The sequence below is a fragment of the Quercus robur genome, chromosome 10 (genome assembly GCF_932294415.1).
Source record: "Quercus robur chromosome 10, dhQueRobu3.1, whole genome shotgun sequence".
Lineage (NCBI taxonomy): Eukaryota > Viridiplantae > Streptophyta > Magnoliopsida > Fagales > Fagaceae > Quercus > Quercus robur.
Genome location: NC_065543.1, coordinates 38,564,153 through 38,591,389, shown reverse-complemented (window position 1 = coordinate 38,591,389; position 27,237 = coordinate 38,564,153). Strand labels below are relative to the sequence as shown.

The 27,237-nt window shown below is 40.3% G+C and overlaps 2 protein-coding genes and 1 long non-coding RNA gene across 5 annotated transcripts in view; 2 read left to right on the top strand and 1 right to left on the bottom strand.

The window, feature by feature from the left end:
• LOC126701593 (uncharacterized) overlaps nucleotides 1-27,237 on the top strand; it is a 63,588-nt gene that overhangs the window by 4,084 nt on the left and 32,267 nt on the right. The window lies entirely within an intron of this gene.
• LOC126701592 (receptor-like protein 7) overlaps nucleotides 1-27,237 on the bottom strand; it is an 84,090-nt gene that overhangs the window by 50,740 nt on the left and 6,113 nt on the right. Inside the window, exon 2 of one of the 3 annotated variants that reach the window (XM_050399791.1) lies at nucleotides 17,833-18,276. The exons of 1 other annotated variant lie outside the window; for it this stretch is intronic. In XM_050399791.1, the coding sequence (XP_050255748.1) occupies nucleotides 17,833-18,276 (444 nt within the window). The remainder of the gene's footprint in view (nucleotides 1-17,832; nucleotides 18,277-27,237) is intronic. One more of the 3 variants, XM_050399793.1, reaches the window with a different exon arrangement.
• On the top strand, nucleotides 573-2,296 carry LOC126701595 (uncharacterized). The gene is made up of 3 exons (XR_007647422.1): nucleotides 573-824; nucleotides 915-1,043; nucleotides 1,520-2,296. It is a non-coding gene; the product is annotated as an uncharacterized LOC126701595 (long non-coding RNA).

Below are 27,237 nucleotides of genomic sequence, written 5' to 3'. Positions count from 1 at the left end.
CAAAATTGAGAAATTTCTTCCAAATTATCCTGCTTTAGATGCTACCTGGTGGTGAGTGATGTTTTCTTTCATGATGTCTCAAACTCATCTGTTTATTGAGAAATGCATTTGGGTTAAAAAAAAACAAGATTCAAAACTACGAATTGTGTAATGGTAGCTACCAACTATATAAGTGAGGAATTCCATAATGGCTAATGATCAAATTTTCAATGTAAAAGAAAAGTGCATGTTTATCTACTCTACACGTTCTGAGCACCAACTTGTGTGCTGAACTAATACTGTTTTGAGGAATCCATCAATATTTTCTCATTTCTCCTTTATCTTGTTAATGTCCTCATAAATCATCTGTCTTTCTATTTTTCTTATCTTACTAATGTATTATAAAAGAGCTTGAGTGCGCAAAGTGGCCCAACACACCGATTGCTGGACAATGGTGCTTTGTGTTTTATCATTGCTTCAATATTTTACTAACTGCTCTAATATTACATATCATATATATAAATATATATATATATATATTACTCCAGGCGATTGTTTCTTTCAACCCTGGTATAATCTTACAATATGTTACTATTTTTACTTGAATGTTCTTTTGTTTCATATTTCAACCTTGACATGGTTTCTCGTAGTGAATTCTATGAATGATTTCTGGCTTATCTTCCAGTCACTGTACATCCAAAAGTGTTCGAGATTTCAAAACACATGCCTGGAGTGCTCCTTCGTACATTTCTTCCTTGTTGCAATATTTGGGTGGATGTCTTTCAAAATGTCTGCCCTTCTGTAAATGATATTGCACTATACTTTTTCCCTGGAAAATTTGAGAGGTATGTTTATGAATTCAATGCTCAGGCCTTAATCTGCAATATTTTTATAGATGATAGTATGTTAATATAGAAAGACTGCTTCTATTGTAGGTCTAATGAGCAGTATTTTAACCTGTTGGAGCTTGTAGAGATGCAAGATCTTGTACTATTGTAGGAGTTTTGTGAATGATGTGGAACTATTAATTTTTTCTTCTAAAAGACTTCATCTGGATTCTTGTGGTGAGTCTTGTGTGAATTCTGATATAAATTGTTATTATATACTGGTAGAACTTGATTGTTCAAAATATTAGATTATAGGTAAGTTTAAGCTATAAGATGTATGCTTGTAAATGATATGGTTGAAACAGTTAGGCAGAAGGATTAAGCCGTGGCTGTTTCAAGATTTTTATAAAGAGTGAAAAAGGAAAAAGGAAAAAGAATGTAATCTTTAGCAGACAAGTTCCTCAAATAATATTTCCTTAGTTTATTTTGATAATGAAATAATAGAGATAGAATGCTGAAATTAGAAATCCTGAGGAGGTAGAAATTATAAAATGTCAAAAACCTAGTGACTTAAAGAAAGTCAACCCAAGTTTGTGATAATGATTTAAAATATAACATCAAAGAAATAAAATTATTGTATGAATGAGTTGCGGTACTTATAACAGCTTTTATTGGTGATGACAAGAAACTAATGTTCATGATTGTTAATTTAGGATTGGAAGTGAGATCTTTTCTATGGGGCATCTTCCGCCCGTTGGAAGGCAATCTAGCAATTCCCGCCCTTCCTTTGCATGACGAGATTTTCCCAGCATGTGGACAAAGTTCTGATGTTGAGATGAAGCTGATTAAAATGAAGTTTCCCGTGGTTAAAATGGAACCATTTGATGGCCCTGATGTTCTCTCTGGGTTTTATAAGCATGCTGCTGGTGATACTGCTCGTGACATAACGTTGAGTAACTCATCAAATTCAGTTGATGCGTCAATTAAAGGTCACCAGACATCTATTTTATTTTATTTTTTGAGTGCTAAAAAATTCCTATTATTGCTGGATCTGGGTTTCCATCTCTGGAACCAGTGGTGTTTCTACCACATTAGATGCTCACTAATAATGAAATACTGAATGTTGTAATAAAGAAACAGAAAAAATAAAACTCAGATCAATATAACATGCAAGTAGTCTTGGGTAGAACAGAATTCTTTCAGCTGCATGCATATGACATCTTATATCAGGTTCTGGATATACCATTGAATGTGGCTTAAGAGGATTCATGATTTTGGCTGTATGGAGGAAGATATATTTTTATGGGTTTGTGACACAGTTCTGGCCCTCAACAGTCAACAGTAGCTCTAGTTATTCACTAGTAGATACCATCACTGCAGATGGTCCATAGGCATTTAGCCACTTTTAAACATTTGATCCATGTTTCTAATACACATGGTCTAACCTGCCAATGTATTCTTTTCAACATCTATTTGCTGAATTTTGTGGAATTTATATCACTGGTAATTTAATGAACTCAAATTTATTGCACTGTTCCATTCAATCCTTGTGGTGTTAAAGCAACGTGAAAAGTTTATGCCGGTGATCATAAAATCATTATTTCTATGAAATATTGAGAATGTGATATGCATGTGAATCTTTTCTGATTTTGTCAGTTCTTTTGTCTTGACTCTTGACATAGGTGGAAATAAATGGTCAGATCTGCAAAGGATGTATGCATTCCATTATTTTCTGTCTATGCAGGACATTTTGTCACTTCTTGTCCTTCATGAATTTTCTTTCACTTATAGAATCATGGGGGAGAATAGTTTATTTAATTGTGATTTGTTTAAATGATTTAATATTAGGCTTGTAAATTCTCACGTTTGAGTAGTTTGGATATTTTTTTAACCCAATTTGTAGAAAAACTTATGGAAGGTAAAAAAGATGACTCAATTTACATGAATTTGGAATTTGAATAATAAATTTCAGTTGGAAACATCAAAAATTCAAATCTTATTTATTTTTTTTTTTTTGAGAAACAAATTCAAATCTTATATAAAAAAATAGGAACAGATACTTTAATAACTTGCAAGCCTAAGATGGTATCAATTGTCTCAATAAACTGCAAATTTGGGGCCACAGAGGTAGCAAGGCAAGGGTCCTAAAAAAAACACTAGTTTTTAATTTTTATGTTGGCATTTACCACTAAACACTTTTTTAGTTATGAGTGCTAGACATGTGTCTATGTCACAATCACAAACACCAAACATTTTTTTTTAGAAACTACAAACACCAAACTAAGCTATCACATAATGTGAGATTTCTAATGATTTCTGCTTGGTCTGAGAATTAAAATCTTCCTTAAAATAGTGGGAGGCCACAATTGGTGGGTCTGTCATATGTGTGAGTGAAAATGTGTCTTCTTGGAAATGCCATTCTCATGGTCCATTTTTCAAGCCATTCGAAAGCTCTATTAAAATTTAGAAATTGGAAAATTTTAATGGAGATCCACATGGTATAAGTTTTTAAAAAAAAAAAAAAAAAAAAAAAAAAAAAACCCAAACCTCATAGGCTCAGCCTCTGCTTTTAGTTGCACAATGTGGGCTGCACTTCACAGCTCCCGCTTATAATTTACTAAATTGTTTACGTGCTTTGTCTACACTACACAAATATTAATTCTACTTATTATGCAAAAGTATAATTGAAAGAAGAAATAAAAAAAACCAATTTAGGTTGAAATGGTTTTTTCTTTTTCCTTTATATTTGGGGTGGGGAATGGGGTTTATGAAAGCTGGCCTAGATTGTGCGAATTTGGAATTTTAGATTATGAAGGATTTGTGTGGGTGTGTGTTAATCCCACTTTTGGATGTGTGCTAGATAGCTATGGATTATATAAAGTGATTATGAGAATTGAGAAGTCTTAATTGCAATTTAATTAGTTGTTTTTAATTATCTTTTGCTTTGTTGGGTTTTTATTTTTTGGGCATGATATGTAGATCCTAAATAGCATATATAAAATGTACTTTATTTTGGAGAGGGTTTTTTTTTTTTTTTTTTTTTTTTTTTTTTTTTTTTTTTTTAGAAGAAGAAGCAAACACACACACAAGGGAGAGGGAAGGGGATTCTAACACAAATGCACACCACAACTCCACTCAAAAGCCATGGTAAGATAGGGTTTCAATCTATGACATCCGCTCCTAATAATAACTATTTACTATTAGACCAAGATACCAATTGGTTTTTGGTGTAGGCCGGAATTAAATCCTAGATCTTTTATTTAAATATCAGAGACTTTACTACTGAGCCAACTGAAACCCACAAAGATGTACTAAAATTATCCTCTAAAAAAGAAAAGATATACGTAAATTTTACTAGAAACAAATGGACTAAATTACAATTTTGACCCTTAAAACTTGTGGTTATTTTCATTTTGGCCCCTTAAGTTTGAGATTTTTTATATTGGTTCTTTAAGTTTGATTTTTTTTTTTTTTTTTTTTTTCAAAATGGTCTTTTTGCCCATATCTATAACTGATCTAGCTATTTAGTGCTGGTAAAATTATGTCATTTCTTTTCTTGTTTTAGACTCTCTCTTAACTACCAAATTAGTCACAGACATGAACAAAAAGCTCCAAAATTAAGAATCAAAATCAAAAGTGTAATTCCTTCTCAAAAAAGAAAAAAAAATCAGAAGTGTAATTTAATTTAACAAATATAATATATATATATATATGTAGGGTCAAATTTTTCTGGTTCGGCCCAGGATGCGTGGGACTTTAGACCAGCGAGCCCGGTACAATAAATTTGTAGAGAATGGGTCAAAGAGCTAGGCTTTGGTGTATGGACGACAGTTATCATGGTATTTTACTCAATCAGGATGAGATGGACTGAGTTCATCTGGGAGAATTGGTCCTCGGTACAGTTCCGGGAGCCCTTTCTGGTCCCTCTTGTGTGTTGGGGGGTCTTCGCCCTGCCCTCCTCCTTTCTCTTCACTCCCCTTTTATAGCAGTTTTCTTCCTCTTAAATGAGGTCCCTAGGGTAGGTACTTGTCCCATTAGCCCTTCCTTCTAGTTGTTGGGAGTGGTTGTAAGGATAGAGAAGTATAGTCGTGTCAGGCACAAGGCACTGAATGCAATAATGACAGTCTTTCCTTTAAACACTTTCGTTGTCCTTTTCTTCTTTAGTACTTTTCCTGCTCCGTGGGACGATAGGGAGTGTCACTATTGGTGGTAAGTTACCTCCTCCATCATCGGCTACACTGTGTCGAGGAGGGCTCTCCTCGTGGCTGAGGAAGGGCTCTTCCTCTCTGCGACCGAGGAGGGATTTTTCCCTTAGGCTGGGCCTTTGGCCCAATATAGACATCAACGTGGGCCTACTGGTCTTTTACCCCCCACAATAACCCCTCAAAATCCTGCTGTCCGGCTTCTTAGGTGGAGAGGAGGGTTTTGGTGATATCGGGCTTCTGTCTCGGCTTGCCACGTCAGGCCCTTTACTAAAGGCCAGAGCCTCCTTGTTTGCCTAAGGCGTGTTTCCAGCTGTGAGACATTCTTTTAATCTACCAAGCCACATCCCCGTCGCTTCGGTATACGGGGCGTGCTTTAATGAGGGTTCTTTCTCGAGGTGACATAAATTCAACGGTTGAAAATCACTTTGGAAGTTGAGCAAGATTTATTTCGCCCGTAATTCGTTTTTGGAGATTTTGGTGAATTGATTGCCACCAGGTTTGCCTCCTATATAAGAAGCATGGTGGGAGGTCATTCCCTTTATTTGCAGACCCTTTGAGCTTTTCAGATTCCTAACTCTCCAATTGTTCCCAAAGTCCCCATTACCAGGGTGATTGAGCTTTAGGAGGTGAAAAGGTCAAGGCTAGGGTGAGGGTGAAGGAGCCACACCCTCTTCAGAAGCCTTGGGTATCTTCGAGATTCAGAATGGCCCGGTCAGGGTAAGGGAGACAAAGGCTCAAGACATTTCTTCTCCTCGATAAGAAAAGAAAGGAGCCTCTTCTTCCTTCAGCCAAAATCCGAAGCAGATAGAGGTCGCATCAGATTTTTGGTGCGACAGCACCTGGACTTCCATCCAGTGCCGTGTTATGCACGCGAGGGCTTGGACTTCCCATCGCCGATACCATCCGTGCTTGCTCGATTGCTGCTAGAACGACATTTGCTCGATGGCTGCCAGAGCAAGTATGGGGATTTGGCATCCCCGCTTCTTCCTCTCTTCAATCATTGGTGTCATCCAGACTTGCTTAGTCGCCACTAGAGCAAGGTTGTGGACCATGTGCCTCTGCTTCTTCTTTTCTTCCATCACTGGTGCCATCCAGGCTTGCTTAGTCACTGCTAGAGCAAAATTGTAGGATCTATCGTTCCCATGTATTCCCCCCTCTTTTTTTTATAGTTAGCTTATGACATAGGCTTGTCAAAGCCCTTTTACGTATGTTGTACTATCTCTTTATCTAATAAAAGATGATTTTATCGCATTTTATGTATCTTTTCTTTTCTACAATAATTATTTTGTGAATGAATGTGCAGGTGTTTTTTCTTTCGAACCGTACTTAGAACCGATACTTTTGTCGGTAAGGAGCTATTTCTTTGAACTTATCAAAACCCATGGGCACAACAATGCCGACTTTAAATCGGTTAACTATATAAGACTAATCGGGATAACAGCCGTACGTTCTGTATTGCGAACGGGGTGACTGCCTGAGGACGCGTAATCTAAAATAGATTGTCTAAGGGGGTCATTGGGTATTAAGGTTCTTTTCCGATGATATTCGTAGCTTTAACTTATTTAGGGTGTCTGGTCTGAGGACCAGGGCATGACTGTACCTGGTCTAAACACTCAGAAAAGCACCATTGAGTGTTAGTTCCCATACGGCCGAAGGGCCGAGGACCATACAAGACCTCCATTCCGCCCAGGACTTAGGCCTTTCTCGAAGTTGCTAGTTTCCCGTAGGTTTGAATCCGAGGACCATGCAAGACCTTGGTTCTGTCTATAACTTAGGCTGTGAGAATGTCTAGTTTCCCCATAAGTTTGAGTCCGAGGACCATGCAAGACTTTGGTTCTATCTAGCACTTGGGCTTTTAGAGTCTCTAGTTTCCTCATAGGTTTGAGTCCGAGGACCATGCAAATCCTTGGTTCTGTCTAGCACTTGGCTGTTAGAGTGTCTAGTTTCCCTATAGGTTTGAGTCTGAGGACCATGCAAGACCTTGGTTCTGTCTAGCACTTGGGCGCTTGGAGTGTCTAGTTTCCCCATAGGTTTGAGTCCGAGGACCATGCATGACCTTGGTTCTGTCTAGCACTTGGCTGTTAAAGTCTCTAGTTTCCCCATAGGTTTGAGTCCGAGGACCATGCAAGACCTTGGTTCTGTCTAGCATTTGGCTGTTGGAGTGTCTAGTTTCCCCATAGGTTTGAGTCCGAGAACTATGCAAGACCTTGGTTCTGTCTAGCACTTGGCTGTTAGAGTGTCTAGTTTCCCCATAGGTTTGAGTCTGAGGACTATGCAAGACCTTGGTTCTGTCTAACACTTGGGCTGTTAGAGTGTCTAGTTTCCCCATAGATTTAAGTCCGAGGACCATACAAGACCTTGGTTCTGTCTAGCACTTGGGCTCTTGGAGTGTCTAGTTTCCCCATAGGTTTGAGTCTGAGGACCATGCAAGACCTTGGTTCTGTCTAGCACTTGGGCTCTTGGAGTGTCTAGTTTCCCCATAGGTTTGAGTCCGAGGACTATGCAATACCTTGGTTCTGTCTAGCACTTGGCCGTTAAGAGTGTCTAGTTTCCCCACAGGTTCGAGTCCGAGAACCATGCAAGACCTTGGTTCTGTCTAGCACTTGGCCGTTAGAGTGTCTAGTTTCCCCATAGGTTTGAGTTCGAGGACCATGCAAGACCTTGATTCTATCTAGCACTTGGCTGTTAGATTGTCTAGTTTCCCCATAGGTTTGAGTCCGAGGACCATGCAAAACCTTGGTTCTGTCTAGCACTTGGGCTCTTGGAGTGTCTAGTTTCCCCATAGGTTTGAGTGACCATGCAAGACCTTGGTTCTGTCTAGCACTTGGGCTCTTGGAGTGTCTAGTTTCCCCATAGGTTTGAGTCCGAGGACCATGCAATACCTTGGTTCTGTCTAGCACTTGGCCGTTAAGAGTGTCTAGTTTCCCCATAAGTTTGAGTCTGAGGACCATGTAAGACCTTGGTTCTATCTAGCACTTGGCCGTTAGAGTGTCTAGTTTCCCCATAGGTTTGAGTCCGAGGACCATGCAAGACCTTGGTTCTGTCTAGCACTTGGCCGTTAGAGTGTCTAATTTTTCCATAGGTTTGAGTCCGAGGACCATGCAAGACCTTGGTTCTATCTAGCACTTAGCCGTTAGAGTGTCTAGTTTCCCCATAGGTTTGAGTCCGAGGACCATGCAAGACCTTGGTTCTGTCTAGCACTTGGCCGTTAGAGTGTCTAGTTTCCCCATAGGTTTGAGTCTGAAGACCATGCAAGACCTTGATTCTATCTAGCACTTGGCTGTTAGAGTGTCTAGTTTCCCTATAGGTTTGAGTCCGAGGACCATGCAAAACCTTGGTTCTGTCTAGCACTTGGGCTCTTGGAGTGTCTACTTTCCCCATAAGTTTGAGTTCGAGGACCATACAAGACATTGGTTCTGTCTAACACTTGGCCGTTAAGAGTGTCTAGTTTCCCCATAGGTTTGAGTCCGAGGACCATGCAAGACCTCGGTTCTATCTAGCACTTGGCCGTTAAGAATGTCTAGTTTCCCCATAGGTTTGAGTCCGAGGACCATGCAAGACCTTGGTTCTATCTAGCACTTGGCTCTTGGAGTATCTAGTTTCCCCATAGGTTTGAGTACGAGGACCATGCAAGACCTTAGTTCTGTCTAGTACTTGGCCGTTAGAGTGTCTAATTTCCCTATAGGTTTGAGTCCGAGGACCATGCAAGACCTTGGTTCTATCTAGCACTTGGCCGTTAGAGTGTCTAGTTTCCCCATAGGTTTGAGTCCGAGGACCATGCAAGACCTTGGTTCTGTCTAGCACTTGGCCGTTAAGAGTGTCTAGTTTCCCCATAGGTTTGAGTCTGAGGACCATGTAAGACCTTGGTTCTATCTAGCACTTGGCCGTTAGAGTGTCTAGTTTCCCCATAGGTTTGAGTCCGAGGACCATGCAAGACCTTGGTTCTGTCTAGCACTTGGCCGTTAGAGTGTCTAATTTTCCCATAGGTTTGAGTCCGAGGACCATGCAAGACCTTGGTTCTATCTAGCACTTAGCCGTTAGAGTGTCTAGTTTCCCCATAGGTTTGAGTCCGAGGACCATGCAAGATCTTGGTTCTGTCTAGCACTTAGCCGTTAGAGTGTCTAGTTTTCCCATAGGTTTGAGTTCGAGGACCGTGCATGACCTTGGTTCTGTCTAGCACTTAGGCCTTTGGAGTGACTAGTTTCCCCATAGGTTTGAGTCTGAGAACCATGCAAGACCTTGGTTTTGTCTAGCACTTGGCCGTTAGAGTGTCTAGTTTCCCCATAGGTTTGAGTCCGAGGACCATGCAAGACCTTGATTCTATCTAGCACTTGGCTGTTAGAGTGTCTAGTTTCCCTATAGGTTTGAGTCCGAGGACCATGCAAACCTTGGTTTTGTCTAGCACTTGGGCTCTTGGAGTGTCTAGTTTCCCCATAGGTTTGAGTCCGAGGACCATGCAAGACATTGGTTCTGTCTAGCACTTGGCCGTTAAGAGTGTCTAGTTTCCCCATAAGTTTGAGTCTGAGGACCATGCAAGACCTTGGTTCTATCTAGCACTTGGCCGTTAAGAGTGTCTAGTTTCCCCATAGGTTTGAGTCTGAGGACCATGCAAGACCTTGGTTCTATCTAGCACTTGGGCTCTTGGAGTGTCTAGTTTCTCCATAGGTTTGAGTCCGAGGACCATGCAAGACCTTAGTTCTGTCTAGCACTTGGCCGTTAGAGTGTCTAATTTCCCTATAGGTTTGAGTCCGAGGACCATACGAGACCTTGGTTCTATCTAGCACTTGGCCGTTAGAGTGTCTAGTTTCCCCATAGGTTTGAGTCCGAGGACCATGCAAGACCTTGGTTCTGTCTAGTACTTGGCCGTTAAGAGTGTCTAGTTTCCCCATAGGTTTGAGTCTGAGGACCATGTAAGACCTTGGTTCTGTCTAGCACTTGGCCGTTAGAGTGTCTAGTTTCCCCATAGGTTTGAGTCCGAGGACCATGCAAGACCTTGGTTCTGTCTAGCACTTGACCGTTAGAGTGTCTAATTTCCCCATAAGTTTGAGTCCGAGGACTATGCAAGGCCTTGGTTCTATCTAGCACTTGGCCGTTAGAGTGTCTAGTTTCCCCATAGGTTTGAGTCCGAGGACCTTGCAAGATCTTGGTTCTGTCTAGCACTTAGCCGTTAGAGTGTCTAGTTTTCCCATAGGTTTGAGTTCGAGGACCATGCATGACCTTGGTTCTGTCTAGCACTTAAGCATTTGGAGTGACTAGTTTCTCCATAGGTTTGAGTCTGAGGACCATGCAAGATCTTAGTTCTGTCTAGCACTTGGCTGTTAGAATGTCTAGTTTCCCCATCGGTTTGAGTCCGAGGACCATGCAAGACCTTGGTTCTGTCTAGCACTTCAAAAGATTCCGGTTTAGCCCTCGATTTCCCTGTCCGTGGGGAATTCAGCGAACCAGAATGTTAGGGGTCTCAAGAGTTAGCCCCTTGACAAATGCATGGGGGCGCATATCTGACGTTTGAAGCCCCTTGAACTGCGCTGTCTAGCGGTCCTCCCCTCATAATGAGCACTTCGAAACGTGACCCAAAACAGAGGCTGAGCTATGATAATGGCGGTGTGTTCCTGGAAATGATGGGGGGCTTTCGCGCAGCTCGCACCACTGCCAAAATGGTCCTCTCGAGGGATTCTTGTTGATAGGAGCTTGACCGTGACTAACCGTCATACTTGCCAACGCACAAGCTCTTCCCACAGACGGCGCCAATTGTAGGGTCCGATTTTTCTGGTCCGGCCCAAGATGCGTGGGACTTTAGACTAGCAAGCCTGGTACAATAAATTTGTAGAGAGTGGGCCAAAGAGCTAGGCTTTAGTGTATGGACGACAGTTATCATGGTGTTTTACTCGATCAGGATAAGATGGACTGAGTTTATCTGGGAGAATTGGTCCTCGGTACAGTTCCGGGAGCCCTTTCTGGTCCCTCTTATATGTTGGGGGGTCTTTGCCCCGCCCTCCTCCTTTTGTAGCAGTTACTCTCCTTTTATAGCAGTTTTCTTCCTCTTGAATGGGGTTCCTAGGGTAAGTACTTGTCCCATCAGCTCTTCCCTCCAGTTGTTGGGAGTGGTTGTAAGGACAGAGAAGTATGGCTGTGTCAGGCACAAGGCACTGAATGCAATAATGGTAGCCTTTCCTTTAAACACTTTCGTTGTCCTTTTCTACTTTAGTATTTTTCCCGCTCCGTGGAATGATAGGAAGTGTCACTACCGGTGGCAAGTTACCTCCTCCATCCTCGGCTACACTGTGCCGAGGAAGGGCTCTTCCTCTCCGCGACCGAGGAGGGATTTTTCCCTTGGGCTGGGCCTTTGGCCCAATATAAACATCAATGTGGGCCTAATGGTCTTTTACCCCCCACAATATTTATATATATATATATATATATATATGGTGGGCAACGACGGAATGGGAAGGATATGGTTCGTTGGGCTTCTCAATATATGGAGGAGTATAAGGCAGCAACAGAAAGGTTGAGCTGTAATGAAGAGGCGGATGAGGCAGGGGGTACATGGAGTCCTCCTCCTGCATGCCTTTACAAAATAAATGTCAACGGTGCTGTTTTCGCGGACCAAAAAGCAGTGGGTGTAGGAGTGATTGTCAGAGACGACATGGGTAGGATCGAGGCGGCAATGAGCAAGAAGATTCCTATTCCGTTGGGCGCTGTGGAGGCAGAGGTGATGGCGTACGAAACAGGTCTGCTCTTCGCGAAGGACATCGGCATTCATGACTTTATCATGGAGGGTGATTCACTCATCATTCACCGTGCTATGTGCGACATGTCTACTCCACCTTCCTCTGTAGCTGTTGTTATACAAGGCATGCAGGATATGTGCAAGGAATTTCGTAGAGTTATGTTTTCACACGTCAAGAGAAAGGGCAACAAACCAGCCCACTTACTGGCCAAACACGCTAGTGGTGTTGATGACTTTATTACTTGGGTAGAAGAGACTCCTTGTTTTATTGAGCAAACTCTTCTTGATGATGTAACAAATGTTTCATTCATTAATAAAATTTTAGTCTTCCTATAAAAAAAAAATAATAATAATAAAAAAAAATAATAATAATAAAAAATCTCAAATGAAAAAAAGGCCTACGTCAGTCAACTATTTATCAACAATTGGTCTGTGAGGAAAAAGAGACAAATTCTGTAAGGAGCAAGCATATATTGCTAACATTCATTAGTGTCATCGTACTAAAAAGTTAAAAACGCTTATGTATATGTACCTCAGGATAAGGGATGGGATGTTTAAAACCAACTTAGGTTCAGGGAATGGTTTAATGGTTAATTAACGTTGTTTAAAAGTTCTCAAAACTATTACAATATAAATTGTCTGACAGTCTAACAATAATTACTCATTTAATATTGGGTGAATCTATTCTCATATTTAAATATACTTATAATAGTCAAATCAGGATGAAGCCAGAACTTTGAGTTAGGGGGGCGACTTTACTGTTTGTTGTGTGCGGTAATTTCAACCTCTGACTATGCTACTACTTAGTTGTTGAGATTTTTTTTTTTTTTGGGTGTGTGGGTAAGAACAAAATTATTTTTGTTTAGAATTTTTTAAAGGGCAAGGTTGTTTATTTTAGATAAAATTGGTTAATTGAGCTTAATTTTTTTAGTTTTACAATTGGTAATTTTTGTTGTTGAGCTTTTTTTTGGGGGGGGGGGGGGGGGGCTTGTTTTGTTTTAAATTCTAGATCTATAAATTTATTTTATGGTCACTAAAATGAGGAAAATGCTAAAACTACAAGTTTTTTTATATTATAAATTACTAATGTGATAAATGGTTACTAATAAGTAAAAAAATGATGTGAATGGTAGGCCCATATGCGAACCAATAAGAATTTGCTACCAAAACAGTTTGTAAAAATGTTGTAAAAAAATTTGTGAATATAACATTATTCTTAAAAGAATTAATGATATTATTTAAGGGAAGCAAAATGTAATTTTATAGAACAAAATTGTTAAAATTAATACACATATATATAATAATATTTTTTTAAACAAACTTTGGAGGGGGGGGGGGGGGCATTGCTCTCCTAGTCCTAATGATGGCTCCATCCTTGAGTCAAATAACTAATCATTAAGAGTGAATATTGTGAGAACAGAGAACATGCATATAATTTTGTGGGCGCTCTCTTAAATGGACTATTTTCTCTAGGGACACCATCTACAGTACTCCATAATTTGGAGCATGGAATATATGGGAGACTCTAGTAGCCTCTCCAGTGATTTGAAGGTATTCCATAAGGTGAATAGATAGTGATGATGAGTTTGTAAAGCAAGTAAAAAGCAAGATGTTGCAAGTAGGTATTCCATTCTAGAGTAGAATTTCTATCTTTGTATCCAAAAAAAAAAAAAATCCACATGTTTCAAGGAGTTAGCTATATCTATTTGATCATAAACCAAATTTTAATTAATTTTAGTCCCTTATTAGTGTTTGCAAGTTACTCTAAGTGAAACTTAAGGTGAAAGCCTAATTCCACGTGAATTTTTGACTTCGTGGATTAGAGTTCAAGGTTGCCTCACTTAAGAGAACTTTTTGTCGAAATGCAAGTGATAATGAAAGATAAGAAATTAAATTGACTACAATTCGTAAGACACTAAATTCCAATTACTAAGTCAATGCCATTAATTTGAAGTAAATTGATTCAAAGTGAACTGTTTTGAAGTAATCTAGATTGAAGTGAATTGATTTGAAATAAATTAATCCAAAGTAAAGATTAGATCCTAAGCCATTATTGTAGCATCAAATGATTGAAAGCAAAAATAAGCCTAGATCAAACACATACTAACAACTGAATATTACATTAACCTAAATTTGATTAAACATGGTCACTAGTTACAAAGGAATCACTCCCAGGCATAAATTCTTTATAAATCCTAGGAATTAGAAGATCTCCTAAGAAAATAAGTATGTATGCTCTAAGAATTGATCTCAATAATTTATCTGGTGTGTATGCTCTAAGAATTGATCTCAATAATTTATCTGGTGTGTTTGCCGTGTCTTTTCTTGTAAAGTGAGCCTTCATTTATACTTGAGGTTGTAGTGGCTACTTCCTATTTTGCTTTGCATATGTCGCTCCCTAGTTGAATCTCAATGCCATTTGGTGCGCAACCAACTGTTCGTGGTAACCTTTTATAACTCCCTTAAGCAACTACTCCTATATTGATTGTATTGCACGTGTCATTGCCTTATCTGTTTGTTTCTGTAACTACTCAAACCACTTTGAAGTAGGTCAAACCAATGCCATTTGTCATCATTTCAAGCAATATTCTATCTTGCCTCAATTTCCAAAAAATGAAATTTGCTACATCAGATTATTTTCTACCTTGTCTCTCTCTCAGTATGCCATGTGTTCATGCTTTAAATCATTATTTTTCACCCTAACAATATCAGATTACTAGTTCTTGCCATCCTGGTACTATATCACAGTCAATATAGTATGGTATTTGTAATAATGCTCTCTCTCTCTCTCTCTCTCTCTCTCTCTCTCTCTCTCTCTCTCTCATAGTCATATGTGTTTGTGTGGGAGTGAGGGGATTTTAACCACTCTTGTCCCTGTATATTGATCAGTAATTTATGCAATGCACAAGAAAGTTTAATATAAGATAATTTTTCAACTTTTTTAAACATAAATATGAAATTTCATAATTATAATAGTTATTAATAGACATTTATAATAATTGTATGTTTATAGAATTATATAGTCTACTATTTAAAGAAAATATGATATATCAAGATTCTAATTGGGAGGTTTAAATATAGAATCAAATTTAAATTCAATTTTAATATATATATATATATTAGAATAATAACATGTAAAATTGTGAGTTCCAATTAGCTCAACATGTGAAGTTTCTGATAGTTGAATAAGAGATTTAATATTCATTTCCTGTCAACACCAAAAACTGATTGGTATAAATATATATATATATATATATATGTAAAATTCTTAATTCTTATGTGACACAATACTATACATCTAACTCATTTATGACAAAATTTAGAATCTGCCCAACCAAACCCAATTACCATACCTAATACAAAAACTTTGGTTGCAATAATTTTTTTTATTTTATTTTATTTTAATTTTAGCTTGTTCTCAAACCAAAGACAAAGAACAACACACTTTCACGGTTTCACATATACTACATATATATGTGAGATAACATTTTATTCTTCATTCCCTTTTTTGGTTTTTTTAGGTAAAACCTAGAATTCCTGACAATTACGCTATAAAAGGGATTGTAATCCAATTTATTACCCCATATATAAGAAGGACAACACCTTAATTTTATGTAAGGACTTGGAGTCCAATTTTAGTACACAATAACTTAATTTCATTAATAGTTTTACCACAAGACCATTTCTGGCCAAAGCCAATAAAAGATCACAAAAAGAAAAGGGCAGGTAAGGGAAAAGCACAACGCTAACATATTACATAGATTTTGGTATAATGATGCTACCCACCTAAATCTCTAAAAAGAAAGGAAAAGGAAAAAGCATATATAGTAATGATAACAACACACACCAAGATTTATTTCGGTTTGGGTAACATCTAGCTTGTTTGAATTTAACATCAAAATCCCCTCCCAGTCAATTATCTTCCTATTCGGTGTTGAACTGCAAAGTGAAGATAAATAAACCAATTAAACTTCCTTGCGATCACAATTTGTCCAATAACAACTCCAATTATAAATCCACAACCATACCCGATCATGACTACTTTCTAGCCAAATTCATATAGCAACTTTGAGTCTTGATTAATCTCTTCAAAGGTTAAAGGAGGAAGCAATGAGCCGTCAAAATTTCCACATTTTGTTGACAAAGGACTTCCACACAATCCAGGATTACCACCAAAAGACTTGTCCTCAAAGGTATCAAATTGGTTCCCATGTGGTATAGGCCCTATTAGATGATTGTTAGAGACATTGAAAAATGCAAGGGAGGTGAGTTGTGTTAATTGTGGAGGGATCTCTCCAAACAACTTGTTTTGAGAAAGGTCCAATGCTTCTAGCATTGTCAACTTCTCCAAGGATGAGGGTATGGAACCTGTGAGTAAGTTGTTGGAAAGGTTGAGCACTTGGATTCCTTTCAAATTCCCCATGAGTTCTGAAATTTCTCCTTCAAATTTATTGCTTGAAAGATCCATTGCTATGAAAATATATGGGATTCTCTAGTATGCAATCTCTATGCCTCTGTTTGTGAATGTCATTGAGTAAGTGTAATGAGATCTCCATATATATCCTGGTAGATCGAACCACATGTTTGCTTGCATATACATAGGACCATTCTTACCAATGATTTGCATGGCTTTCCAAATTCAGAAGTACTCAAATGGTAACTTACCAGTGATGCTATTGTAAGAAATGTCAACAATATGCAAGTTTAGAAATACAAAATTACTTTCGGGTTTCCCTATTGCACCTTGGAGTTGATTATATCGTAATATGAGAACCCCCAATTCTGGAAGAACCCCCAACCAAGAGGGGAAAGAATCATTTATTTGATTGTTTCCAAGAACAAGAGTTTCTAACATAGTACAGTTCACCAATGATCTTGGTATCCATCCCTTTAATTGATTTTGACTAAAATCAATCATTTTCAATTTGCTCCCCTTCTTGCATATTTGAGGAACGTTGCTGTGAAAGTTGTTCCTTCTTAGATTGAGAATTGATAGGGAAAAACTGAGGTTTGCCAAACAGTCAGGAAGCATGCCACTCAAGTTGTTATATGACAAGTCAAGGGTAACAAGAGAACCTAGATTGCAAATCATTTGTGGGATTTCTCCAGTTAGCGTGTTATTTGAGACTGAGTAAGAAGAGATGGAAGGTGGTGGGATAGGAAGTGATCCCTGTAGCATGTTATTACTAAGATCCAAATATCGTAGATTGGTCCATGGCAGAATAACAGGAAGTCTGTGGAAACCTGTTAGGCTACTAATTTTGTTGTTTGAAAGTCTCAAAATCTCCAATTCATCTTGGCTTTTTAGAAAATCTGGGAACTCATCTAAGTCACAAGAATCCAGTCGTAGGATCCGAAATTTTTGAGAAGTTATGTTTTTACTAGGCTTTGTTAGCAATGAAATTTGGTTGGAAGATAGTTCGAGAACAGAGAGGTATTGGAGTTTCAAAAAAAAGTCAAATTCAACTATACCACCAAATTGATTATAACCCAGATAGAGAGTTTCAAGATTCATAAGCCTAGATATCCATGATGGTATTGAACCATGTAAACCATTGCTACCAAGTCGCAAATCAGCTAGTTGGGTAAGGTTTGCTAGCCAAGATGGAATATGGCCCGTTAAATTACAAGAACCAAGGTTTAAATATGTAAGTTGGGTAAGGTTTCGAATGAAAAATGGGATGCTACCATTCAAATTGAGGTTCGCTAGGCCCAAAAAAATGAATTTAGTTTGCTTACCGATCCAATCCAAAGTACCAGACTTGAAATTGTTAGATGAAAGGTCCAGACTGATGAGCTCGGTAAGATTACTAAGTGAGGATGGTACTGGTCCAGAGAAATTGCAGTCCCTAACGTCAAAATCATATAACAACTCGAGGTCACCAATTGAATCTGGTAGCTCACCATAAAAACTCGTACCTGCAAGCCTCAAGCGTTTAAGGGGGCTGCTTCTGTTAAATTCTGGAAGAAATCCAGTTAGATCTGCATTGTACCACACACCGAGGAACTCTAGATTTGGAAGGTGAAATATTCCTGCCGGGAACTCACCTTGCAAACCACACTTTCCAAGTACAAGAGAAGTTAAAGAAGTAAGGTTTGCCATGTTATTGGGCACTGTCGAAGATATATCAACCTGACTAAGATATAACTCCTCCATGTTTGGAAACTTCTCAACCAGGCTTTGTAAGCCAGGGTTTTGGAGCTTCAATAAATTGAAAGAGAGATCAAGATAAACCAACTTAGAAAGCTGTAAAATTTCGGCTGGGATTTGGCCTGCAAATCCAGAATCGTAGAGGTCCAAATAAGTTAGATTCGAAAGCTGCCTAATACCAACAGGGATTTGAGATTGATTAAAGTCATTGTCGGAGAGATTCAGCCTCTGGAGATTAACAAGACGGAAAAGGCTACTACTGGAGTTGATAGAACCATAGAGACAACTACTGCTGAGATTGAGGCTGATCACATGACCGGTGTCCTTATCGCAACCAACACCATCCCATGAGCAACAATCATCACTTTCAAGCTTCCACGAAGAAACCTTCGGGTAAGCAGAAGTTTCATCAGATGCAGACTGATTGATGATAAAGCTTTCCTTGAATTGCAGCAAGGCGAAGCTCTCATCATCGTGGCATAATGGTTGCACGAAGAAGAGCTAGCCAACATAAGATTGTACAACGAAAGTATAGCAAGAAAGTGCATGAACACGAACAGAGAAATTGATAAACCCATAATGTTGTACTGAATTTTGTTTTGCACTCTTAGAATTCAAGGATAAGAAGAAAAACTAGAATAAAATGGTACAAACTTCTTAGATTTGCACTGAAATGAGATTGGGGAAATTGTCAGATTTGTGGATGAAAATAAAATAAGAGATACTTCTATTGGATGATATGTATGAGATGATACTTCCTATTTTGCTTTGCATATGTCGCTCCCTAGTTGAATCTCAATGCCATTTGTTGCGCAACCAACTGTTCGTGGTAACCTTTTATAACTCCCTCAAGCAATTGCTCCCATATTGATTGTATTGCACGTGTCATTGCCTTATCTATTTGTTTCTGTACCTACTCAAACCACTTTGAAGTAGGTCAAAACAATGCCATTTGTCATCATTTCAAGCAATTTTCTATCTTGCCTCAATTTCCAAAAAATGAAATTTGCTACATCAGATTATTTTCTACCTTGTCTATCTCTCAGTATGCCATGTGTTCATGCTTTAAATTATTATTTTTCACCCTAACAATATCAGATTACTAGTTCTTGCCATCCTGGTACTATATCACAATCAATATAGTATGGTATTTGTAATAATGCTCTCTCTCTCTCTCTCTCTCTCTCTCATAGTCATATGTGTTTGTGTGGGAGTGAGGGGATTTTAACCACTATTGTCTTTGTATACAGATTGGTAACATATGCAATGCACAAGAAAGTTTAATATAAGATAATTTTTCAACTTTTTTTTAACATAAATATGAAATTTCATAATTATAATAGTTATTAATAGACATTTATTATAATTGTATGTTTATAGAATTATATAGTCTACTATTTAAAGAAAATATGATATACCAAGATTCTAATTGGGAGGTTTAAATATATAATCAAATTTAAATTCAATTTTAATATATATATATATATATATTAGAATAATAACATGTAAAATTGTGGGTTCCAATTAGCTCAACATGTGAAGTTTCTGATAGTTGAATAAGAGATTTAATATTTATTTCCTGTCAACACCAAAAACTGATTGATATAAAAAAAAAAATATATATATATATATATATATGTAAAATTCTTAATTCTTATGTGACACAATACTATACATCTAACTCATTTAGGACAAAATTTAAAATCTACCCAACCAAACCCAATTACCATACCTAATACAAAAACTTTGGTTGCAATAATTTATTTTATTTTATTTTAATTTTAGCTGGTTCTCAAACCAAAGACAAAGAACAACACTCTTTCATGGTTTCACATATACTACATATATATGTGAGATAACATTTTATTCTTCATTCCCTTTTTTGCTTTTTTTAGGTAAAACCTAGAATTCCTGACAATTACGCTATAAAAGGGATTGTAATCCAATTTATTACCCCATATATAAGAAGGACGACGCCTTAATTTTATTTAAGGACTTGGAGTCCAATTATAGTACACAATAACTTAATTTCATTAATAGTTTTACCACAAGACCATCTCTGGCCAAAGCCAATAAAAGATCACAAAAAGAAAAGGGCAGGGAAGGGAAAAGCACAACGCTGACATATTACATAGATTTTGGTATAATGATGCTACCCACCTAAATCTCTAAAAAGAAAGGAAAAGGAAAAAACATATATAGTAATGATAACAACACATACCAAGATTTATTTCAGTTTGGGTAACATCTAGCTTGTTTGAATTTAACATCAAAACCCCTTCCAGCCAAATTCATATAGCAACTTTGAGTCTTGATTAATCTCTTCAAAGGTTAAAGGAGGGAGCAATGAGCCATCAAAATTTCCACATTTTGTTGACAAAGGACTTCCACACAATCCAGGATTACCACCAAAAGACTTGTCCTGAAAGGTATCAAATTGGTTCCCATGTTGTATAGGCCCTATTAGATGATTGTTAGAGACATTGAAAAATGCAAGGAAGGTGAGCTGTGTTAGTTGTGGAGGGATCTCTCCAGACAACTTGTTTTGAGAAAGGTCCAATGCTTCTAGCGCTGTCAACTTCTCCAAGGATGAGGGTATAGAACCTGTGAGTAAGTTGTTGGAAAGGTTGAGCACTTGGATTCCTTTCAAATTCCCCATGAGTTCTGAAATTTCTCCTTCAAATTTATTGCTTGAAAGATCCATTGCTATGAAAATAAATGGGATTCTCTTGTATGCAATCTCTATGCCTCTGTTTGTGAATGTCATTGAGTAAGCGTAATGAGATCTCCATACATATCTTGGTAGATCGAACCACATGTTTGCTTGCATATACATAGGACCATTCTTACCAATGATTTGCATGGCTTTCCAAATTCGGAAGTACTCAAATTGTAACTTACCAGTGATGCTATTGTATGAAATGTCAACAATATGCAAGTTTGGAAATACAAAATTACTTTCGGTTTTCCCTATTGCACCTTGGAGTTGATTATATCGTAATATAAGAACTCCCAATTCTGGAAGAACCCCCAACCAAGAGGGGAAAGAATCATTTATTTGATTGTTTCCAAGAACAAGAGTTTCTAACATAGTACAGTTCACCAATGATCTTGGTATCCACCCCTGTAATTGATTTTGACTAAAATCAATCATTTTCAATTTGCTCCCCTTCTTGCATATTTGAGGAATGTTGCCGTGAAAGTTGTTCCTTCTTAGATTGAGAATTGATAAGGAAAAACTAAGGTTTCCCAAACAATCTGGAAGCATGCCACTCAAGTTGTTATATGACAAGTCAAGGGTAACAAGAGAACCTAGATTGCAAATCATTTGTGGAATTTCTCCGGTTAGTGTGTTATTTGAGACTGAGTAATAAGAGATGGAAGGTGGTGGGATAGGAAGTGATCCCTGTAGCTTGTTATTACTAAGATCCAAATATCCTAGATTGGTCCATGGCAGAATAACAAGAAGTTGGTGGAAACCTGTTAGGCTACTAATTTTGTTGTTTGAAAGTGACAAAATCTCCAATTCATCTTGGCTTTTTAGAAAATCTGGGAACTCATCTAAGTCACAAGAATCCAGTTGTAGGATCCGAAATTTTGGAAAAGTTATGTTTTTACTAGGCTTTGTCAGCAATGAAATTTGGTTGGAAGATAGTTCGAGAACAGAGAGGTTTTGGAGTTTCAAAAAAAAGTCAAATTCAACTATACCACCAATTTGATTATAACCCAGATAGAGAGTGATGATACCGAAAACAATACCACCAATGAGTCACACGTTCCTCGTACGATCACTAATGGCACCTGCACAACGAAAACGAATAACCTAGCGGGGAGTACCGGTGTGGTACCGGCCAAGTACCCTCCGAAGGTCAAATTAGAATTATTCTCGCTGCTCTAGAGTGCTAGAGAGGGTAAATTACGCGTACCTTAGTTTGTGAGGGTGCTTGGGTTTTTATAGTAGAGAGGGCTGACCCTCTTTTCCTTGGAGTAGAAGTCTTTTCCTTGTAGGAGTCTCCTTGGGCGTATTTTACGGGATTCTTTCCATATAGGAGTCTTTAGGTTCCATGAAACGTGGGGAGCAAGTTATTTACTTATACGTGCAAAATGGAAACTTCATAGACTGACGCCGTCAGTTTATGTTATCCCGTCAGTCTATGCTTACTCCGTAAGCTTCAGGAAGTTCGGCCCTATGTGGAGTTCTTTTGCCTTACATCACCGTCAGCCTAGAAGGTATGCTGACGGCAAGACCATCTCGTCATCCTTGTTAAGTCTGCATCTTCACCCTTACCAGGTCTGCACCGTCGCCTTTGTCAGGTACGTGCCATCACCCTTGTCAGGCACGTGCCGTCACCCTTGCCAGTGTTTTTATCCTCATCATTTGCCCCCTACTCCATACCTCCGTCACCCTCTGCACTGACGGGTTATGGAGTTTGTTTTCAAAAGAGGCAGAAACATCGCGTAGATCTGAGCATTTAATGCCCTGGACAGGTGGCTCGTTCCCATTGGCCTCACTCCTGACGAGATGTCGCTTCGTCTTCCGCGCCATTTTTTCCATATATATAAACAGCGTTTTCAGTCATTTTTCACTATTTTAACCCTGCTGAATTTGTGGAGAGACAGACCGTCGCTCACCTTTCGTCAGCTTCACCACCGTCACTTTACCGTTGCTGTCTCTAGAGCCGTCCAGAAGGCTTCCATACCGGTGGGTTTTCATCCTCTCTCCTTACTTCTTTTTCTTTTTATTTTTTGGCTCATAAGTGAGGCCGTCAGCCTAGGTACTTAGTTTGAACCCGTCACTTGTAGGTAGTCAGATGTCGAGTGACGCGTCTTGTGACGAGTCGTCAGTCCGCGAGGGAGCGGGCTAAGACGAGGCCTTTGGTTCTGGAAATGAGTCAGAGTTCTCCCTCCCGTCAGAGAGAGAGTCGTCAGCCCAATCTCCTGACAGTGAAGAGAGTTTTGCTGAGGGAGATGGGGATGAGGGAAGAGGGGATGAAAATGATGGGGTTGGAATGGATGTTGACGGGGATGGCATAAATGTTGACGGGGATGATAGTGACGGGGCTGAGAGATCCAGTGAAGGGACCTCGGAGGGTTCCGGAGATAACCGTCCCTTCATTCTTCCTGAGGATTAGGCCGTCAACAAATTTTTGCCCGGGATGAGTGGTAAGGTCTTTAGGGAGTTACGGGTTCGCTATCAGATCCCAGACCACATTCCCATCCGTCTCCCTAGAGAGGGTGAGAGGTGTTACTCCGGGCGGACAGCTGACGTCGGTATGTATGACGCCATGTTTGCTGCGGGCCTGAGGTTACCGTTGACGGCTCTGCACCGTCAGCTAGCTGATTTCCTAGGAATATCCGTCACCCAGATTGCCCCAAACGCCTGGAGGACCTTTATAGGAGCTGAAATCCTATGGGGCAGTCTTAGCGGAGGACACCGTCAGCTTACACTGGGAGAGTTCTTTTATTGCTACAGGCCTCACCATATTGCCTCGTCTAAGGGGACGTATCACTTTAATGCCCGAGAGAAAGGGCTACGGTTAGTGTCAGATATGCCTGACTCAAATAGGAACTGGAAGAGTAGGTATTTCTTTGTTGAGGGGACGGACTGGGTATGCCGTCAGGAGGAGTGGGCGACGATGCCCAGTGGTTACTTTGACAATACCTGGGCCTTTGTCAAGGATTCAGGTCAATCCCGTCACCCATGAGGCTCGTGTGTTTTTTGAAGTGACGGTACTAACACTTGTTATTCTTTTCTTTTCAGCTTATACCCGCCCGCATATAACTGACGAGCAGGAGGAGTTCATCCAGCGGATTCTAGAAATCCCTTTGGAAGACCGCAAGTGCAGGAACTTGATCACCCTTGACACCCTCCATTTGTATTGCGGCCCAGATCCGTCAGAGGAAGCTCGTAGGTTGGAAGGGTTTGCGCACCGACGTGAGTAGAGTTAGTTCCCGTCAGTTTAATTATTTCCGTCACTTTTCCTAATCAGTCTTTGTTTGTGTTGTAGAGATGGAATCCGCGAAGCAAAGGATACGGGTAGCCGCAGCTCGTCAGAAGGAGGAGAGGAAGGCCAAGGAAGCAGGGGGGGAAGCCTCGTCAACCCCCACGGCCGTCGCCAAAGTGGCGAAGAGGAAACCTGACGGGAGTGACGGCCGTCCCTCAAAAAAGCCTGCCGTCACTCCGTCAGTCGAACCATTGAAGGAAAAGTCCCCTCCGACGTCTGGCCATGGTGCGGGAAAGGGGGTGATGACTTCCGCTGGTCCCGTCACTGAGGGTCCGTGCCGTCTCCTAACCCACAAAGAATATGCCGTCGGGGAGGTTGAGTCCCTGATAAAACCAACGGACATGGAGCCCTGTGATCAAGTAGGGACGGAGGATTTAGGGGCGTCGGCCCTCTTTGATCTCTCCAGGGTAAGTTTCTCACATTTTTGGGTTGAACATGCCGTATCTTGTTTTGGCGTACTTTTTATCTGACGGATATGCTCTTTCAGGCCTTGGTTCGTGTCAAAGCCCTCCGTGACCATTGCGTGGCGAAGGAGGGGGTCGTCAGTCGAGTTCGCAGCCATAACAAGAACTTGCTGAATCAGCAGGCTCAGTATAAGGAAGCCGTCCGTCTTCTTAACCAGGAGCTGCAGGAAGTCAAGGAGAAACTGACGACGGTCAGTGGCGAGAACGTCAAGCTCCAAGGAGAGGTGACGGCTCTGGAGGAGAAGTTACAGACGGCGGGGGCTGACGCGATTGGACACTTCAAAACGTCGCAGTCATTTATCGACTCATGTGGTCAATATTACGGCACTGGGTTCGATGACTGCCTTCGACAGGTCGCGTCGGCCTTCCCGGAGCTGGACTTATCTGGGATTTCAATGGATGATGGAGACGACGTCTCTCTTCAGCCAGAACCCACTCCGGAGCGTGACGGCTCGGTAGTCCTGGCTCAGCCTGCTGCTAATCCTACAGCTTCAGATTCTCCAACCGTTATCGTGGATGTTGAAGATCATCAGGCTGACGGAAATCCTGCTGACGCTCCTCCTACTTAACCATGGCTATGTAAAATTTTTTGAAAATAGTTGTAATCTTTAGGCGGTTTTTTGGAGAACAGTTGTAATTTTTTAAACAGTTGTAGTTTTAAACAGTTGTAATTTTAAACAATTGTAGTTTTAAACAATTGTAATGTTTAAGTGCCCTTGACGTTTATGCATAGTTGCACGTATTTCATTTCCGTCGCTTTTATCTCTATCTCAGACAAATGTTGGAAATTCCCGTCTGCTTTTAATACGTCGGCTTTTTAAACTGTTTGAATATCCCGTCAGCTTTACGACCGTCGGTTTACAAGTGTTGTCTTTTGACATCTTTGTTGGTCCGTCAGTTTTGATGACCTTGCCTCTAAGATGGTTATTCCACCTTATCGGACCGTCAGCCCTTAGGCTGTTAGTCTTTTTGGGCCGTCACCTTCTTGGCCTTGGCCCTGATGTCATTTGACATCCTTTTGGTCCGTCAGTTTTAAGGACTTTGTCCCTACGATTGTTACTCCATCTTGTTGGACCGTCAGTCTTTTGGCTTTTAGCCTTTTTGGGCCGTCACCTTCTTGGCTTTGGCCTTGATGTCATTTGACATCGTTTTAGCCCGTCAGCTTTGAGGACTTTGTCCCTACGATGGTTTGACCGTCAGTCTTTTGGCTTTTAGCCTTTTTGGGCCGTCACCTTCTTGGCCTTGGCCTTGATGTCATTTGACATCGTTTTAGCCCGTCAGCTTTTTAGGTGTTGATGTCTTTTGACATCTTTGTCGATCCGTCGGCTTTTTAGCCTTTTCGGACCACTGTTTTCTTGGCTTTTTTAGCCTTGATGCCTTGACATCTTTCATTAGTCCGTCAACTATTAAGGCCTGGGCCCTGTGATGGTTACTCCATCTTATTGGGCCGTCGGCTTTTTCTTTAGTCCGTGTGTTATGGACTTAGTCGTTTTTTGGGCTTCAAACTTAGTGGACCGTCGGAAGGAAAATACACTTCAGCAATTTCTGAATAAAACTCCTCTTATTGCCATGCATTTAAATAAAAGTAATTAAAACCAAATCCTGCCCCTTGGGCTAAAAAAGTTGTTGCGAAAAAACTAAAATAAACGATAAATCTGAGGAGTTAAACTATAATTTGCTGAAAAAATATAAAAGGAGTTGGTCTTCATGCTGCTGCTCCTATTGGTAGTACTTCCGTAGGTGCTCGGTGTTCCATGGATGTCGTAGTTTCTGTCCCTCCAATGTTTCAAGGTGGTAAGTACCTTTTCTCTGCCACGACGAAACTCGGTAAGGACCTTCCCAATTGGGGCCGAGTTTCCCTTGGGTAGGGTCCCTAGCGGCGCCCATGACTTTTCTAAGAACAAGGTCTCCGACTTGGAAGTCTCTGTGTCGGACCCGAGAGTTGTAGCATTTGGCCATGCGATCCTGGTACCTAGCGAGCCTTTGTTCTGCTGCTGCCCTGATCTCGTCCACTAGGTCGAGCTGTAGTCGCATAGCCTCGTCGTTTCTGCTCTCATCGTGGTTGTGTACCCTGTAGCTTGCGAGTCCAACTTCGGCCGGGATGACTGCTTCGCTTCCGTACGTCAGGCGGAACGGAGTCTCTCCTGTGGGTGTTCTTGCCGTCGTCCTGTATGCCCATAGTACACTTGGCAATTCTTCGGGCCATATACCTTTTGCCCCCTCAAGCCGAGTCTTGATGATCTTTAGCAAGGATCGGTTCGTGACTTCGACCTGTCCATTAGCTTGAGGGTGGGCGGGGGAGGAGTAGTGGTTCTTTATTCCCAACTGTGAGCAAAAGTCCCGGAAGTGATCGTTGTCGAACTGTCTCCCGTTATCCGAGACAAAGACTCTAGGAATGCCAAACCTGCATACGATGCATCTCCAGACGAAGCTCCGAACGTTTTTCTCCGTAATCGTGGCTAAAGCTTCAGCTTCCACCCATTTCGTGAAATAGTCGATGCCTACTACCAGGAATTTCAGCTGCCGTATAGCTGTAGGGAATGGTCCCATAATGTCTAATCCCCATTGTGCGAACGGCCATGGGGCTGTCATTGGGGTCAGCTCTTCGGTCGGTTGTCTGATGATATTGCTGAACCGTTGGCATTTGTCGCAGGTCCTGACGTAGGCTTCGGCGTCCTTCTGCATGGTGGGCCAATAATACCCTGCTCGTACAAGCTTGTGTACCAATGATCTGGACCCTGAGTGGTTTCCGCAGATTCCTTCATGTACTTCTCTCATGATGTAGTCTGCTTCTTCCGCACCCAAGCACCTCAGATACGGTCGGGAGAAACCTCTCTTGTATAGGACGTCTTTTATCAGGACGAACCTTGCCGCCTGGA